Consider the following 19,065-nt stretch of genomic DNA (forward strand, 5'->3'; position numbering starts at 1 on the left):
TTTTTTTTTGGCATTTGTCAAAATTAATCTTTTGATCGACGTTTTCTCAAAAACGCCTGAACCGATTTCAGAAATTTAAAAGCCATTTGATGTATCTCAATGAGGACTATCGTTTGTCAGTTTTGTGCGACGATCTGCTGAGCCGTTTTTTTTGTAATTTGAAAAAGGTGTTAAACTTCTCGTCCAAATTTAAGCTCATACTACCGAATCGATTTTAAGACATCAAAAACTGTTCGAAAGATATTACTTGGGAATGATACTGATTAGTTTTAAGTGAAAATCAACCGAGCCGTATCTTGTAATTAACTGTTGAAAAAAAATTTAAGCCGACTTTTATGAAACGTTTTTTGGCGATATATACAATTGTCTTATAGAACTTACTGAAATATTAGGTCTTACGGCAAGCCGTTTAATTTAAAAAAAATCATCAAAATTTGAGAAAATGAGTAGTTTTGTTGGCGTTTCTTAAAATTAAAATTAGACGATTTACTTGGTATAACGATAGTACTTAGTCTTATTGAACATACTAAACCATTAAAGTCCTACGGAAACTGGTTCAATCATAAAAATTATTGATTTTTGAAAATTAGCTTTTAGAAAATACTCCGAGTTAATGTGTTCGTTCGTTTTCAATTATGTGTAATAAACCCACTCGAAATACTTTTAATCACTCATAAATTCATTTATTAACTTTTCGTAGGGTATCCGATTTGAATGATCTAAAAAACATTCAATTTGTAATAATTGGGAGAAGACGTGATTAGTTTTTGGCAAAGGCAGGTCCAGCTATTTCGAAGATACAAGGCTAAATGTGCAAAAAATGCAGTTTTTGAAGAAATTGAGCGTCAAAAGATTCAAAGAAATTTCTGCTTGTTTTAACAAAATAATTGCTTTCGAAAAAAATGGTTTAATTTTTTTTTCAAAAAAAATTTTTTTTCATACTTTTTTTTGTATATCGAAAATAATTCAGATTTTAATTTAATTCTGACTAAAGTTCTAATATACTTTGAAGAAATAATTTCAACTTCGCAATTTCGTTTATATAATTCTTATAAATATTAGACATTGTTACTGTATTTATAATCTATTATCTATTATCTACAGTATCTATTTGAAAATATTTAATATTGCACCAAGCAGAGCAAGGCCGCTGATTGGCATAAGTTCCAATTAAAAAGATAAGAGAAAAGGCTAGCCAAAGAACAGAACGCAAAGCAGCAGCCGAAGGAGCATCTCAATGCTCAAACAGAACGTACTTTTAATTCGACCAGAGGAGAAGGCAAAGTATGCTGAGATTCTTTTTCGAATCAAGCAGGAGGTCCCGGACGTGCAGGCCCGGTCGACGGTAGATAAGATCAACGAGACCAGGACCGGGGACATGCTGATTATAACTTCGAGAAAGCGCACAGACAAAGACCTAGGACTGCAAAATACAATTGCTTGCATTCTTAAGGAAGACACCAAAGTGGGGGCCATAGGTGACAATCAAAATTAGAGGCATTGATGACGAAGCAACTAAGGCCGACATTCAGACTGCTCTGAAAAAAGCAGCTGAAGAAGCTTGTAAAACACCACTGGAGGCAATCAAGGTGCCTAAAGCCTACAGAGTCACCCACTACGTAGTTCTGGAGTTGCTACAGTAACATTACCAGCGGCCATGGCGCAGAAATTGTTGGATAGAGTCGGCAAAATTCGAATTCGATGGGTGAACTGCCGCATTAGAACATTTAATAAGCCAATTCAGTGCTTTAAATGTTGGGCTTTTGGTTATCACGGATTGCAGTGCAGAAGTAAAGTGAACCGTTCAAACCTTTGCATTAGGTGCGGTCAAGAGGAGCACAAAATTGCTAGCTATCCAAACCAAGCAAAATGTACACTATGGGCTGAACATCGAAGCGCAGTGGATGCTGCCCATCATGCTGGAGCCTGCACATGCCCGGTATGTCAATAAGCACTTGAGAAGACAAATAAATAAGCATAACTGCATACTGAAGCCAGATCTAAATCATTAAGAAGCTGCACATGACCTACTTATGCAGACGGTACGAGAACTGAAGCTTGACCTTGCGCTTTTAGGAGAGCCATACAAGCATTTAACTTGTCAACTATGGGAAGCAGACACAACCTCTAAAGCCGTAATTTGGTCATGTGGCAAACTCCCCTTTCAGAGTACAGTTACCAATGACTGTGTTGGTTTTGTATCAGCATTAGTAGCTGGCATCCGCTTTTACAACTAGCATTTTCATTGCGGAATTTACTGACTTTCTGGCCTCATCAGAGGTAACCCTAATTGGAGGGTGATGGATATCTACACTGTCAGCGATCATCATGCGAAACTCTTCTAATACATTAGAAGATCTATAACGCAAGTCACGCTGGCTGGAGAGCAAAACCTCTTGCCCGAGATGCATTGTTAATTGCACTCGATAGCAACTCAATCGTCAAGGAATGCGCAGAAAAAAGTACCAAGGATCTGATGAAAAAAATGACCCAGGCCTGTGACGCCAGTATGCATCGTGAAGGTAGCATAAACTCACTGTACTGGTGGAACGATCACATCAGTGCCCTTTGTAAAGAGTGCCTTAAAAAAGAAGAATATCCCAGAGTGGCTATCAACGGCCTAACTTTGAGGAACTGTTTGCACAGTACAAGAAATCTCGTCGTGTATTGAATAAGGCAAAAAAGAAAGCAAAGACAGAGCTTATATGTGAAGTGGACAAAGACATGTGGGGTAGGCCTTTCAAGGTGGTTATGACTCGGCTGAAAAAAGAACAAGTGCAGACACCTACGTGTCCTCAATTCCTTTAGAAAGTCGTAGATGCGTTGTTTCCACAGCAACGCAGTTTTAGGTATCAGCTTGCGCCAAGCGAACTGGATTACATTCCACCAGTCACAGAAAAAGTCACTAGTGGATGCTTATAACCGTGTAGGAAAATGAAGCTCGGGGATTGGATGGAATCCTTAACATAGCTTTAAATACCATCATTAAGGCAACGCCGTCACTATTCTTAGACGTCTACAACGCATGCCTAAAAGAAGGGACTTTTCTCAGAAAGTGGAAACAACAACGACTTGTACTTCTCCCTAAGAGATATAAGCACCTAGAAGAACCGTCATCCTACCGTTCACTCATGTTGGATACGATTGGTAAGATATTCGAACAAATAATTCGTGAAGGCTCAGTTCTTGGGCTTTTGCGACTAAAGAAATGACGGCGTAGCCGTAGTAATCGTCGCGAAATACCTAGATGAAATACGCCATTTGTTCAACGTAACCTTAGAGATAGTAAATCTCTGGATAGATACTGAAAATCTTTAACTAGCTAATCAGAAGACAGAAGCAGTACTCATCACTAGCACAAAAATCATAGAAACTATATATCTCACTTATGGAGTACCTATTTGGGCAGTTGCACTAGAGCTTCAAGAAGCATGGAGAAATTTTGGTTCTGTATACCTAAGTTTGGTTAAGGCCTAAGTGCCTTAAGAGTAATAGGCGTATTTCGCCCAATATCTGAGGAAGCAGTGTGTGTAATTGCAGGATCTTTGCCTCATAGAGTTCAGCTGAAGAAAGACGATACCTTTACCAACGCAGATCACCGATACAAAGCGCTGAGGATCTCAAAACCGAAGAACGTCAAAATAGCATAAGACGTTGTCAACTATAGTGGGATGCCGCAGAAAAGGGTAGATGGACGCACCGTCACATACCTAAGATTGACATTTGGCTGAACCGGAGGCATGGAGAGTTCAACTACTATCTAACGCAGATGCTGCCTGGACGCGGCTGCTTTCGGGATTATCTTCATCGCTCTAAGCACGATGATACTTCCAAGTGCCCAGTTTGCAAAGAAGTTAATAAAGGTGCAGAGCATGTTTTCTTTGAGTGTCGAGGCTTTAGTACACAGCGGAATAAACGAGAAACAATTCTAAAGCAGTGAATTCGACCAAAAACGCTAACGGAAGCAATGTTACAGAAGTCTTCATAGCACTGCGTCACATTGGAAGGAAAAAAGCAAGTGAAAGATGTATGACATCTTAGGTTTTAGAAAAAAATGCAGTTGGTAGATCCTCCCCCACGAAGTAATGCCTAACGGCGGTTTCCGTGGGAGCTCCAAGGCCTGGGGAAAGCGGCGGTTTTAGTTGGTATTAACATTGTTGTGTCCGGCATATCCAGACAATTTGCGTCTGTTGAATACGTAAACGTATTTTCTTCGCTATACAAAAAAAAAAAAGACACACACACACACATATACATTTTTTCTAAGGTATTGCAAAATGTTCAGACCTTTGGCATGTAAAGAAATATAAAAACTTTACTCTACGGAAAGTTAATAAATAAAATCGCATTTATATGATGCAATAATGCAATTAATACTTGATTGTATGTAAGCCAATAAAATTTATAAAAAAACTTTCTGTATTGTTATTGACACTATGATATATTTTTTAATATAGTAAAATAAGAATATTTTACATAGGGTAGGATTGGGCACAAACGTGCAATTAGATTTAAGATAATGGCTGATTACACATAATTAGATATCTAGTTCAAAATTGTGTCGTAAAAAAAGCCATAATTATTTGTTTTTGAGTTAATGGTGTTGGACCATTCTACAAAACTTTAGATTTTGCTTTACTGCATACATTGAAATTTTAAATTTAAGCTATTTTAATTTTTATCAAATACTTACTAATTTTAGTTCTATTCGTTTTCTAGTCTATATTTTATCATGAAGAATGATATATCGTTTGAATTGTCAATTAGCCAAAATGTTGTGGTTCAACTGTGAAGGCGTGAACAAATTAAAAATTGATTTATATCTCTTCGTAGGTAGCAGAACTGGAAAAGAGGTTTCATAAACAAAAATACCTCGCTTCTGCAGAACGCGCTGCATTAGCGCGAGGTTTGAAAATGACAGACGCGCAAGTCAAAACGTGGTTCCAAAACAGGCGAACCAAGTGGAGGTAAGAAATTCATTCATCTTAATTAATACAGTAAATGAAAATTAAAAATAATAAACAAAATTCTTGAAATTGATTCACTAACATTTAGTATTTTACCAAAACAAAACTTTCAGACATTTTATATTTTTATTAACTTTTTAAAAATTAATTTTGTAACTGGCAGTTATTAGAAATATTTATTTCTGAGTTTGTTTATGTTTTCTGGGTGTTAGCAAGATGCGTTGTAAACTGTTGAAACTTGTCGTTTGCGATATGTTCCGAAATTTTCATAGTTTTTGTCTAATTATAGAAATATGTTTTTTTGCTATTTTTCTAAAAAAAATTATATATCTCATCAATTAATTATAAGGGATTTTTTAAAGTAAAACTACGCTTTATACCCAATGCATTTTTTTTTTAAATTTACATAAAATATTTTATTTGATATCGAAAATAATTCAGATTTTAATTTTAATTCTAACTAAAGTTCTAAAGCTTACTTACATACTTCAATATGTCCTTTATTTACTTTTCGGTGAACATATGTAATCGTCGTCGTTCAATTGATTAGCTCTTATACTTTGTCTATAAAAAACGAATAATGTAAGTTACAATATATATATATAATAATCTATTCAAAAATATTTAATATTTCTCAAATATTTCATTGCGGTACGGGGAGTTCCTTAAGCCTTAAGTCACGATGCCATCACCACTAGATATATCAATTTTTATATTTCTATTATTATTATTTCTGCAGTATCTATAGGTATAAATTATGATTAATAATGAGTGTCTAGTAAAAAAATAAAAAAAATGTTTTCAAAAAAATCAAAAGGGTGTTAGAGCTGCTCAATCCGTAATGAAAATAAAAAAAATAAAATATTTTAAGAAAAAAAAACAATAAGCTCTAACTTCAAAAAATCTTAATCGAAATTCAGTGAAAAACGTCCACAAAAATACGACCAGTTTGAAATTCAAAATTTCCAATTTGAATGCATGCATGTATTATTTAAATCCCCTTTTTTAAAACATCGGAAAATTTATCCAATACATTAAAAAATATGTGTTTAAGTTTTACAGCCCTTGATAAAATTAAGCTTCTTCAAAAGCTCATAAAATATCAATCAAAATTCAGTCAAGAACTCACTGATAGCATTCGAGATGAAAAATGATGTTATTAATCTGATTCTTTTCTATCTCAAAGCAAGAAATTTTCGTAACCTTGGCGTGTGAGTTGTGCACGCTACTGACTGAGCCATTCCAGCCATAACTTCAGCGCAGCAAAGCCATTACATAACTTTGTCATTTTTAACTTTCGCATACAAAACTCAACGACGCAGCATGAGTAGTCGCATAAGAGTTTATAAAATGGAGTTCGTAAATTTTTAATAAGATTTTTGTTTTATTTAAAAACCCCTCTTAAAATTCAACTCCGCCCCTATTGATAGTAACACAAAAGAAGGGAATCTGTTTTTACTGGTATATACGAAACAGTATTCTAGTTTTAACTAAATTCATTTTATGAAAATATTTCTTTATGTATTATTTGTTACCCCATCGTCGAAAAGGAACACGATTCGCTTTCGCGCTCAGATCAACCTGATATTAGTATTGATACTAATTTCCACATAAACTTGTCGATCAAAAATATATTCCTAATTGAAAATATTCCACTTGGATACTGTAGTGTAAAATGTCAATGAGAAACAACATGATTATTATTAATACGTAAATAGTCCTGTTTTATATAACTAAAGGCCTCTGTATTATGTACAAATTCTACTCTGTACATATGCTTTCTGAACATGAATAAAAAGCTGTTGAATCATGGAATTTTATTAAAGTAAAATACTTTTATTTATATAACAGTATTGCTTTATGTCTAAAAAATCACTTGTGTGAATGTTTCATGTTTTTATACATTTTTTTAATTTCTATGAATCAATTTTCAATACAGTTAGAATCTTTCGAACAGATGTCAACATGTGCATATTTAAAATTTATCTTAATTATATTCAGCCGCAGACCAAATAGTGACCGAATAAAAATTAGCAATGCAGATACAAATCTGACAGCTAATGAATCTCTCTTATCTTAATGGATTATTTTTATATTCAATTACAATACATATGAATAAAATATTCGATAAGATACTTCCATGTCAAAAACATGTTTTGCTTACTGATATTTTTAGAAAAAAAGTTTGAAAATAAATAATATAATGTTATTTGTTTAATATAATCGAAAATTAATACTTGTCTTATGTTAAACATTTTATACACAATTTTTTCTTATTTGACGTGAGTCATATTCAATATGAGATATATCTTGTAACTGGTTATTATATAATAATTTTCTATTCCATTCGTAGTATTTTGTACTTGTTGTATTTTTTTAAAAAAAAAGCTTTATGAATGTCTTTATTATTTATTAATTTGTATTAAATCAGTTTTCGAGCCGTTACAATACTGTTTTTTCATCATATAGGTGTCTTTAAGCAATACTGATGATTAAGATTCTTGGTTGTTAAAAGACCGAAATGAAAAAACAAATGTTCCATTTCGATTTTTAAGAGACAAGGACAATAGTCTTACTTTAAGTTCCTCATATCACATTTGCCACATATCAAATTATCGATGTTTCATTAGTCTAACTAAAATAAGATTTGATTCGAATTTTAGCAACTTTTGAAAATTTTGATTCTTTTTTTTAAATTTAGAAAACATTTGAAAAATTTGAAATTCAAAAAAAAAAAATTAATAAAATCGACTTTAAAAGAAAAATATTTTGAAGATTTTGAAGTTTATGAATATTTGAAACCAGTAATTCTTACTTTTCCCAAAAACGAAGCATTTGCTCCGACAAACTCTCACTAAAATGACAGCGATCACTGCGTAGCTTTTTTAGATTCGAAATATCGTAGCGCGAAAGCGCCGTTTCGTAGACTAACTGTTAAATGTCCGATAATGTGATGTATCTAATGACCATTTTTGGCCGCCAAATGACATTTTCAACGTTTCGAAGGAGTAGGTTATGTTTTTTCGACAAAATCAGATTTGCTAATTTTATGTTTTCCCAACGTTTCAAGTCATTCTGAATCGAATGAGACCAAATATAATATATATATATATATATATATATATATATATATATATATATATATATATATATATATATATATATATATTTATATATATGTGTGTGTTTTTTGTATAGCGAAGGAAATGCCTTTATGCATCCCAGACTGGTGTTTTGTCTGGGTATATCGGATTCAATACCGCCCGTGTATAATACTAAATAAAACCTCCGCTTAGCCCTTGTCTCTGGTCCCCACGGAAACCGCGGTTAGGCATTACTTTGTGGGGGGAGGATCAAGAATATTCAATTATATATTTGTGCGTATATGTGGCTGTGTGTGAGCCGATTTTTGACCTTACATCGACGTTTTCTCAAAATCATCTCGACCGATTTCAAAAATTTAAAAGCTAATCTATGTAATTCGATAAGAACCGGCGTTGATTAGCTCGGTATATATACATGTTTCTAAGGTATTGTTATGTGCCGACACCCTTATCTATCTAGAGTCACATTTATACCTCTATGGGCCAACTATATTCATCTATGGAGTTGACAATCGAGTTCCACTCTATGCGTTTCTATAGACTCTATATTTCCGGCTGATCTTTAGATCTAGCAGTCGCTCTCTGTACGTCAAAAAGGACACATAACCAAATAATTAAATTTAATGTATCTGTATTCCGTTTTGTAATAAAGGTATGAAAGTTGTGTTGAGTTCTTAAATTACCTTAATTACCTCCTTCGCTGAAGGCAAATCAAAAGACTATGCTTTGAAACCTTAAGATTGGTTGATATGAGCGCGTTGTTATCGTTTGATTTCGTTTTGTAAATTTATTTCATTAAGTTAACAAAATATTGCAAAGATGCATTTACGTAAAATTTGGCACATGGCACAAAATATTATAGCAACACAATTTTCAATTTGCAATTATATTGCATGTTGAAAGATGTTGATGTGAGTTGTTTTAATAATTTTATTAAAAAAAAATCTAAAATTTAACCATTTTATTTTGTTTTATGTACCGATTGAACTTACGTGTTAATGTTATCTTAATTATTTTATTTTTTATATCAAAAACATATATTTCAATAAATATAAATATGTACATAACATTCTTTATTTCGTTTGTATATTTACCCATAGGTATAGTATCCGTCATATCTATTCTAGTAAAAAATAATACGTATTTAGAATATAAAAGTATGCCATAATTGTGTGACAAAAAAAGAGGAAAGGAAAATTTTCTCAAAAAATCGCATAGCAATATTTATAATAATAAACAATTACAAAAAACAAAAGATTTATTCGCTTTGAAGAAAAATCAGAGTGACGATCCAAGTATCATTTGCTGCTGTGGGTCGCTAAGGATAAAGTTCGGCATGGCATGTTTGCCACACCAAACTGTGTCTTTAGTAAATTGGCCGTGACCCGCGATGTCGGTATCATGGTGATCCTCACATTTAAGGTAGTGAGCTTCTTTATGTGGTCGAGTATTGATGGTGCGCAAGTCTAGTCAGTTGGTCCTTTATTTTGTTGAGTACTAGTCGCAGTGTTTTATTGTCTTTAGTTTTTGTAAGTTAGTCTTAGTCGTCGCGTTCCATGCTGAAGCAGCATATATCATTATATATCTGATTAGTGTGAAATATAGCTGTTATCGTTCAAGAGAGGTCTCAGTAGATTTAACATCTCGTACGTCTGTCCAATTTTGATATTAATGTGTTTTGTGAAGCTGAGTCTACGGTCCAAGGTTACTCCAACATATTTAACATTCTTGGACCAATCAACTCAATAGTCCAATACTTTTATCTTTTCCAAGTCAGTCAGTCTAGTCATGGCTTTTCGGCTCTTTGTAAAAAAAATTGCCTCCGTTCACTATTCACTTTTATTCATTTTATTATTTTATGAATTTAATGACTTAATTATCTGCGAATTGATATTCGAAACTATGATATTTGTTTATGTTTTATACATAAGATTACACATGTTGTACAACATTTTTTAATTCTTCAATAATAGTTGATGCTCTTGCCGAAGGCAGTTCACGAAGCATACCAGAAATGAAGTATACCAGCATGATACTATGTTATGTAGTCTGAATCTTGTCTTTGAATTTAGTACTTGGTATTATGAATTAAAGACAAGGTGCTTTATGACTGCCGGGTCACGTAAAACTAGTGGTGTATGGCATCGCGCCTTTTGGCAAATTATAATTTATTATTATAAATACTGCAACTTATATATGTGCGCATGGCATCGTGTCTTAAGGAAATTGCTGGAACTTTCCGTACCGTAATTAAACATTCGAGGAATGAAAATAATCAATAATTGTTTTGAAGATTTTCTAATAGATTATTTATTATAAATACATACTGTTAATTTATCAGTGCTTATTTTATAAACAACTTATGTGTACGTTTACAAGAGTCCTTTTTGATAATTTAGATTTTTTTCAAAATTTTGAAGTTTAAAATTTTTTAGAATTTTTTTTCGAAGTTTATTTTTATTTGGAATTTAAAAAAAAAGTTTTTTTTAATATCCTGAGAATTTGGAAATTTTTGAAAATATTCGATTTTTTTTAAATTTTTGAAAAATCTCAAATTTTTTTAAGAAATATTTTTTTTTTACTTTTTCAAAATTTTGTTTTTTTTTTTTAAATGATGAAAAATTTCGAAAATTTTAATTTTTTGAAACATTTTAATTTTGTACACCATCTACTCAAACAAAATGTTTTTTGAATCTAATCGGATAAACCATTCTCTCAAAAACTGCATAAACGTTTTTACACTATTTACGCTTCATACCTCCGAAACGGCAAAATTGCCTTTTGCAAAAACGCCTCGCGATCGTGTTCGAACCGAATGATTTTTTAATCATAAAAATTGGTTATTCTATACTGTCGAAAATGTCGAGGACATTTGTTTAAACTATATAAATGAATTTCAGAATTAAAAATTTTGTTACGGAACCCAAAAAAATTTACACAAAATGTGTACACAATATTAAAATTTTTATAAATATCTGATAATTTGATGTACATATGTCTAATAAACATGACCTGCTAGACCTGCCTTCCCAAAAATTAAATCAGTTTCCATATATCCATTTTTTCTAATTGTAAAGTATGGCAAAATGTTCAGAAACATCTGAAACGTAAAGATATATAAAAATTTTCATTTTCGATTTTTTGCGATTACTATAACTTACCCTACGGGAAGTTAATAATCAATACTTTAGAATTTTGAAAATTTTTAATTTTTAGAAAATTCTGAAAAATTTCTAAAATTTGAAAAATAAAAAAAAAAGATTTTATTATTTTTTTTTATTTCTTTTTCAAAATTTTTAAACCGTCGAACCTTAATGAACATACTAAACCATTAAAGTCCTATGGAAACTGGTTCAATTATAAAAATTATTTATTTTTGAAATTTTGCTTTTAGCTCAAAATACTCAGAGTTAATGTGTTCATTCGCTTTCAATTATGTGTAATAAATCCATTCGGAATACTTTTAATCACTCATAAAAAATTATTTATTTTTTATTAAAGTCTATTAATTACACATATCGGGAACCTCAAGGCAAAATACCAATACCAACTAGTTTATTTTTTCTCCGCTCAAAAATGTCATAATATTTACACGAAACGTTATGCGCATTTATATACAAAAAGATACTTAAAACACATATGAATGAAAGTGCGTTTTTTGTCTTTAGGGATCGCTCTTTTTTGCCGCGGCTTGAGTGATATTTGCGTGCGGCCCCAAAGGTTCGTATAATACAATCCCCTACTGTCTGATATTCTGACTAGAGGCGTGGGGTTACGGTTTGACAGTTTAAAAGCCGATGAATAATACAGGATGTGAATATTACATTCCGTCCGCAGGCGCGAGCTAAGATGCGCGAGAGATGTTTTAGCTCGGCCGCACTGGGACCCAGGCCTAGTTAAAAAGCCAATTTGCTGATATTTATTCAAATGGCTACATTTATGTGAGGAAAGTTTATAAAGCGCGTGTTATTTTTTATGACACGTTTAAAAGAATTTTGAGCTTTGGGTTGAGAAACGTGTTGTTAAATGTAAGATTTATCCATTTCATTATCCATCATCCACGGACATGAAGGAGTTTTTATTGATATTGATAAAACGCGGAGGCAGTAAAAGTACTTTGTGAGTATGTTCGGCTTTTTCAAATATTTAATATTTTGCTATGTTGCATTTTAACTAACTAATGATATTTAGAGAAGACTGGGTACGGTTGTGCTAAGGTACGGTAGTAACAGTCGCCATAACAGCTAATCTACACTGTTTTTGAGACCAGGCCCTGAGGGAGAAAAATAAATTATTACTGTTTAAACAAGTTTCCATTATTTCTTTGAGTCAGCGCCCTACATTAACATTTAGACTGCATTGCTTTAAAAGAGTCAAAAACAGTTTCTTTGTTGATTTATTTTAATAATAACTTTTACTTGTGTACAGAGAGATTACTTAGGTTCTATTTTGTTGTAAGTGGAACATTAGTAGTTAATTACCAGCATTTAGTTTTTGCCTGGATAATTTAGCTCAGTCATAAAGATAATTTGTTTTCAACAGTGTGCGTTGGATACGCTTGTGACATGTAGTTCTGGATCCTGTCCTTTTCAAGGAAAATTTAGTACGAGAAAAAAAATCACAAAGATTTCTTGTTTTCTTTGTTAAAAAAAAATGTTTTGTTATATAATGTTATACACTATTCTTGAGCTTTGTTTAAATGATTATGTTGTAGTTCCATAAACCATTTTGGTGTGTTGTTTGAACGGTATGATTTGATAATCGATTTTAGGATTAACACATCGTATTTAAGGATAGTATTATAGTATTTTGACATAAAAAATGTTTAAATTACCTTTTAATTCTCTCTTTTCTCAGCTGGTAAATTCACAAAATTATTACCGATCAAATCAAAGTGATACAACCGTACCCAGCCTCCCCTATGCGATATGTTTTAATATGCTAATTGCACTAAATGAATATAAATTCATGTCTAGTTTAAACCACACATTTTTACTTGTTTCAAATATTTTCTTTTATATCGCCAATTACTTTCAGTTTTCATTTTAAGTACTGCAGTTTATAGCTATTACTTTAAAAAAAATGCATATATTTTTTGTGAATTTTGGACACGTTGGTATCGATATTACACAATACATTTAAATTTTTACAATTTGTACAATTACTGTGCAGTTGGTACTGGATTTGAAGAAACCAATACGTTAAAAAATAAATTTATTTATTGTTGCGTTATATCGATATTTTGCCAAGAATAAATTATTAAATGAGCGATATAGTATTTTTAATAAAATTTATCAAGTCATAATAACTATTTGTATATGTTTGTAACAGTAAATATAAAAGGGATTAGGCTTCCTAAATACTTGATACTGATTAATATAGAATAAAAGATGTATAAATATAAAAATTAAATGTATAAATATAAAATATAAATGTAAAATATAAAATTTATATGAAAATAAAAAAAATATTTTGATTTATGTTTATTAGTGTTTTATAATTTTAATCCACAAAAATAATATTTTATTTTTTAAATTGCTGCACTCTGAAAAATATACTTTTAGTCATCATCTTGAGAAATTATTTTTACTTTCTTCTATCTCAGTTCTTATACCTACTTTTTATTTCTTGACCGATAAGATGAGATAAGATGTTTTCCTTATATTACTGTAGACAATTTGTAAAATCGCTTTGGCACCAGAAACGGTCGAATTGCAGGATCTCCGCGAGGAAGTCGATCCTTCTTTTTGTCTTATCACACCTCGGCATTCCTGCGTCCAGACGTCTCGAGTCGCGTCATCGGCATATCACCGACCGCGCGACACTTTTCTAAAGACTTTTTATCACCACTCACGATTTGATTTGTATTCGATTTTATTTTTTGACTGTCGTTCTTATAAAACATTCAGTAATTTTGATGGTTTATTAAATAAAGGAAAAAATGTCGAAAGGTCACCCATTGGTGATCGATTCGATGTTGGAGTGAAATGCAAATAGTGAAAGTTACACTATTTATAATAATATATTTGAAAACATTTAATATTCAAATATTTTACTACCTTTTATGTTTTTTAATAAACTTAAATTTATCTAGAAGTTTAAGGAACTTTTTAGTTGTTTAAACAAATTACTTTATTATTATACTGAACTCTTGCTATTTAGTTTATGTGATAAATGTGGCCGAAAAAGCAAAGTAAAATTTTTTTCCACTCGCGAATTCCGAAATTAATATGTAATTTACCGCCGGAGCGGCGGCATCCGAGTGTAAAAGATTAACAAAATTTTAAATTATTCGTAAAACGTTCACAAATTTAACTTTATTACCTATTAAGATAATTATTTAAATATAATCATATTACTTTGCATTGACACAAGAGATAATTTGTGTTCAATTTTTATTGGTGGAGCCAGCGGTGGCGATATCGGTTAGTCCTTTGGAATCATCAAGTAGTCCCAGATTCGCTGGTTCTCCTGACTGACATCAGGCAACTTTGATGTCAAATTTCCACTTGGGGTTATAGATCACAATATAATTCCAAGTGGAAATTGTCCTTAGTGGACATAGTTGCATCATTCAATCATATGTAAACTACTAGACGTAAGAGCTAATATATAAACCCCACACCTCGTAGAATGATGAACCGATAGGCTGCCTCTCATAATAATACCTTAGGTCATGAGTCTTGAACTAAAAAACAGCTTATAGAACATGTAAAATAAGAGTTCTGATTGCTGTTGAAACAATAAAAATAATAATAATAATAAAAATATTGGTAATAATAATAAAGTTGCACATAGAGTGTATTAAACTTTAACTCTTTTTAAAAATAGTGTGAGAATTTTTCTGATAAGAACCAAATATAAAATATAGAATAAGTCATAATGCTTTACATAAAAATCATGATGATACACGTAACTTTACAATAAGATTAAATTTTTAAATTTCAATTTTAAGTTGATTTAAAACAAAGTGAATATGAATTCAAACTTCGTACTCAAGTGAAATGAACTCAACAGTTGAACAATTTGACAAAAAATCTTATTAAAACAGTTTTTGTTTTATGAATATAAAATCACGGTCTACTTAGTGCCAAGCGATTCGGCCATTAAGATATTAAAAGCTTTGAACAGCGACAAACACATGCTCAAAAGTCCGGACGAGCCGGTTGTCCGGGCGGGGGATTTAGATCCAAAATAATCTGATGAGTCGTCCTTATATAACAAACATTTGTACCTGATGAATCATGAGTAATATGCGTATTAATATGTCCTGTTTTTTTGTCTTCTTGTTTATTCATAGTGTTTGTGTGTTCTCTCAGATTCGAATATAATGTACAGTTGAATAATGAGTGTCGAGATAAGAAAATCACCTGTCATTTATTTAGATACATTTACGTTTAATTCTTGCTTGGACTTACGTATTACATAAATCATTACACGCAATGAAGATAATAGAGAATTAGTTTGGAAATTGGAATAATGGAAAGGTATTTATTATTAATTCCAATGTATTTATATATGGTAATTAGAAATGCTTTTGATTTTTAAGGATGATGTACGATGAAATTTCATTTAGTTTTAATACAATGGATTATTAACTTCCTGTAGGGATAAGTTATATCTTTACGTTTCAAAGGTATCTGAATATTTTGGCATACCTTAGAAAAAATTAATGTATGTGTATGTGTGCGGATACAATTTTTCATCGACAATTTCGGGAACACCGATCAACCGATTTGAATAATTTAAAAAACATTTGTTTTGTGTTAACAAGGAGAAGTGCTGATTAGTTTTTGGCAAAGACAGGTCTAGCCGTTCCTAAGCTACGGCGTAAAAAGTGCCAAAAAATGGTAACTCAGTTTTTAATACATTTAACTTGTATTGACAAGATGAAAAACTGAAATTGGGAAGGCAGGTTTAGCGGTTTCGTTTGGCGGTCAAAAATAATCATTAGACATGTGTACATCAAATTATCCAATTTTTTATGGCGATTTTAATAATATGTATCAATTTTGATTACATTTTTATGGGTTCCGTAACATCGTTTGTCCGTTAGACGTCGACGCGGCGCTTATGCGCTTGAATGTTCCGTCGTTATGCAGCTAAAGCATTGCGATTGCTATGAAAAGTTTTTGAAAAACTTTTTTCTCAAAAAAGTCAACCCTTTTTCAAAATTAAAAATTTCTCAAAAATCTATTTTTTTCAAAGTTTAAAAAAAAAATTATCTTTTTTAAAAAAAATATTTTTTGGCACGGGAAGTTTCAGGAATTTACCTTAAAGCACGATGTCATACACTTCTAGTTTTTATTATGATTTTACAGCTAATAAAAATATATGTAAAGAGGAAGTACAATTACTAAAAAATGACAATTTATCATACATTCATTATTTAAATCCCCGTATCGAATATCTATTACTTCTATAGGGTAGGACGCGACACAAAGGTCCAATTTGACTTTGAGCAATTATATTGTGAAACCACAATTCACAATAAATAACACATATCAAACAAACAAGTATATGACTATGTTCAGTAAAATTGCCAGCTAATTTAACATTGTAGAAAGGTATTTTGTTCTGTTTTCTTTCAAAAATTTGTCACATGTCGGCCAGGGGGCAAACAAATTCAATGTTCTACTTTTAATAGGATTTTACGAAATAATAGCTACATTATTCAACTAATGGAAAATATAAATTTTATGAGTAAATTTTAAAAATAACACTGCATTTGGTACACTGTAGTTCGTATAACCCTTTATATAACCTATCTTCGGTAAAATTGCTTTTGTTAACTTTATTTTATTTACTATTTTTTACACACCTTTGCTAGGATAAAGGTTCAGTTGATCCTTTTTATCCCGCCCACATGTAAGCTTTTTAAGAGGTTGTATATATTTTTCCGTTAAGTACAATTACTGTAACATATACTGTATTGCGGAGCTTAAAGGTCCGCGGATAAAAAGCTCCACCACCAATATCTCAAAAATAAGTAAAGTTAAAAATCTTTTAAAAACAATATTCGAAAGTAGGTGATCAGCCATCACCTTGATTCTTGCGAGGTTGCTATCACGAGATAAACGGCAACGTTTGAAACTCCATAACAAAAGTATTTTCTTTGGTTGTTAGTTTTTTTGGTAATGAGCATAGTTGTTTAGTTGACAAGACATATCATTTTTAAATGTACGTTATTTAATTGTATACTACAATCATTCAAATGCATTCTTGAATAATTAACCTCCCGTAGGGTAGTTATAGTAATGGGCCGAAAATCGAAAATGAAAATTTTTGCATTTCTCGACGTTTTCAAGGTTTCTGAACATTTTGGCATACCTCAGAAAAAAATGGATGTTGTGTGTGTGTGTTTGTTTTGTGTGTCCGCATTTTTTCTTTCACGTTTTCGGGCGCACGGATCAACCGATTTGAACGGTTCAAAAAACATTCGATTTCAATTGATAGAGAGATGTGCTGATTAGTTTTTGGCAAAGGCAGATGCAGCCGATACGGAGATAAAGAGCAAAGAGTGCAGAAAATAGAAATCGAGTTTTTGAGAGAACGGAGCATCTGATTTAAATGATTTAAAAAGCATTCAATTTGTAATAATTGGGAGAAATGGTTATTAGTTTTTGGCAAACGCAGGCCCAGCAATTTTGAAGATACAGGGCTGCTAAATATACAAAAAATGGCAGTTTTTGAGAGAAATAAGCATCCGAATTGAATGATTCAAAAAACTTTCTGCTTGTGTTGACAAAACAATTGCTTTTGGAAAAAAAATCTTCTTTAAACTTTTTTTATATATAAAAAATAATTCAGATATATATTTTCAGGAAAAAATTTTTCATTTCAATAACTTCAAAGACTTATAAAAACTACAAATAATATAGAAAATATTTCAATAAACTTATGTTTTATACACGGCGCAAATGCTGCGTTTGTTTTATTATTTTCATTATAATTATTTACGGGAGACAGGGTAAAATATTCTTCGTATTCAGGCATTTTTCATTAAATAAAGATTTGTACTACAATGTAACTTTAAAATGTTTATTTATCTATGTCGATTTCATTGTTGATATAGGTACGCATACAACGACAAATCTCTATCTACATACGCGAGGACTAATTACAATCGACCCGTATAGAAATGATATCATCGAGAACGATGGGCACTCCACTCTTATCTTATTTTATCTGCCGTAACGCACTTCCGTTGCATTTGTACGGATTTACACCTTAGTCGCGCCTAAAGAAGTTTTACTTCAACAAATATTTTTCATACTTAGGTATTTTAAAAATTTATGACATATAATGATCATATCTATCCTGAGTAGTTTAATCTGCAGTTTATTCTATTATTTATTTATAATTAACATCCTGTAGGGTAAGTTATTGTAATCGTCCATAAAACGAAATTGAAAATTGTTACATTTCTTCACGTTTTGAAGGTTTCTGAACATATTGTCATATCTAAAAAAAATGGATGTGTGTGTGTGTATGTATGGATACAATTTTTCGTCTACGTTTTCGGGCGATGTGAATGGTTAAAAAAACATTCGATTTCTATTGATAGGGAAATATGCTAATTAGTTTTTGGCAAGGGCAGGTCCAGCCGTTTTGGAGATACGGAGCAAAGAATGCAGAAAATAGAAATCGAGTTTTTGAAAGATTGCAGCATCGGATTTGAATGATTCAAAAAACATTCAATTCGCAATGACGGGGAGAAGTGGTGATTAGTTTTTGACAAAGGCTGGTCCAGCGGTTTCGGAGATACAGGGCTAAATGTGCAAAAAATTGCAGTTTTTGAGAGAATTAGGCGTCCGATTTGAATGATTCAAAGAACTTTCTGCTTTTTTTTAACAAAATAATTTTATTATTTGTATTTCTATTTATTTTAAGTATATTAGAATTTAAGTCAGATTTTAATTGTAAATCTGACTTAAGTTCTAATATACTTTAAACAAATATTTACAACTTTGCAATTATTATGAATATTAGAC

General features: G+C 31.5%; 1 protein-coding gene across 1 annotated transcript in view; it reads left to right on the forward strand.

The window, feature by feature from the left end:
- The window catches only part of LOC113375681 (T-cell leukemia homeobox protein 3), a 168,697-nt gene that overhangs the window by 96,815 nt on the left and 52,817 nt on the right, over positions 1-19,065 (forward strand). Inside the window, exon 3 of the mRNA XM_026615617.1 lies at positions 4,834-4,967. Coding sequence (XP_026471402.1) covers positions 4,834-4,967 — 134 coding nt within the window. The remainder of the gene's footprint in view (positions 1-4,833; positions 4,968-19,065) is intronic.

This window comes from Ctenocephalides felis, unplaced genomic scaffold (assembly GCF_003426905.1).
Source record: "Ctenocephalides felis isolate EL2017-DRISC unplaced genomic scaffold, ASM342690v1 CF-g0.4_SCAFFOLD_01886, whole genome shotgun sequence".
NCBI classification, from domain to species: Eukaryota; Metazoa; Arthropoda; class Insecta; order Siphonaptera; family Pulicidae; genus Ctenocephalides; species Ctenocephalides felis.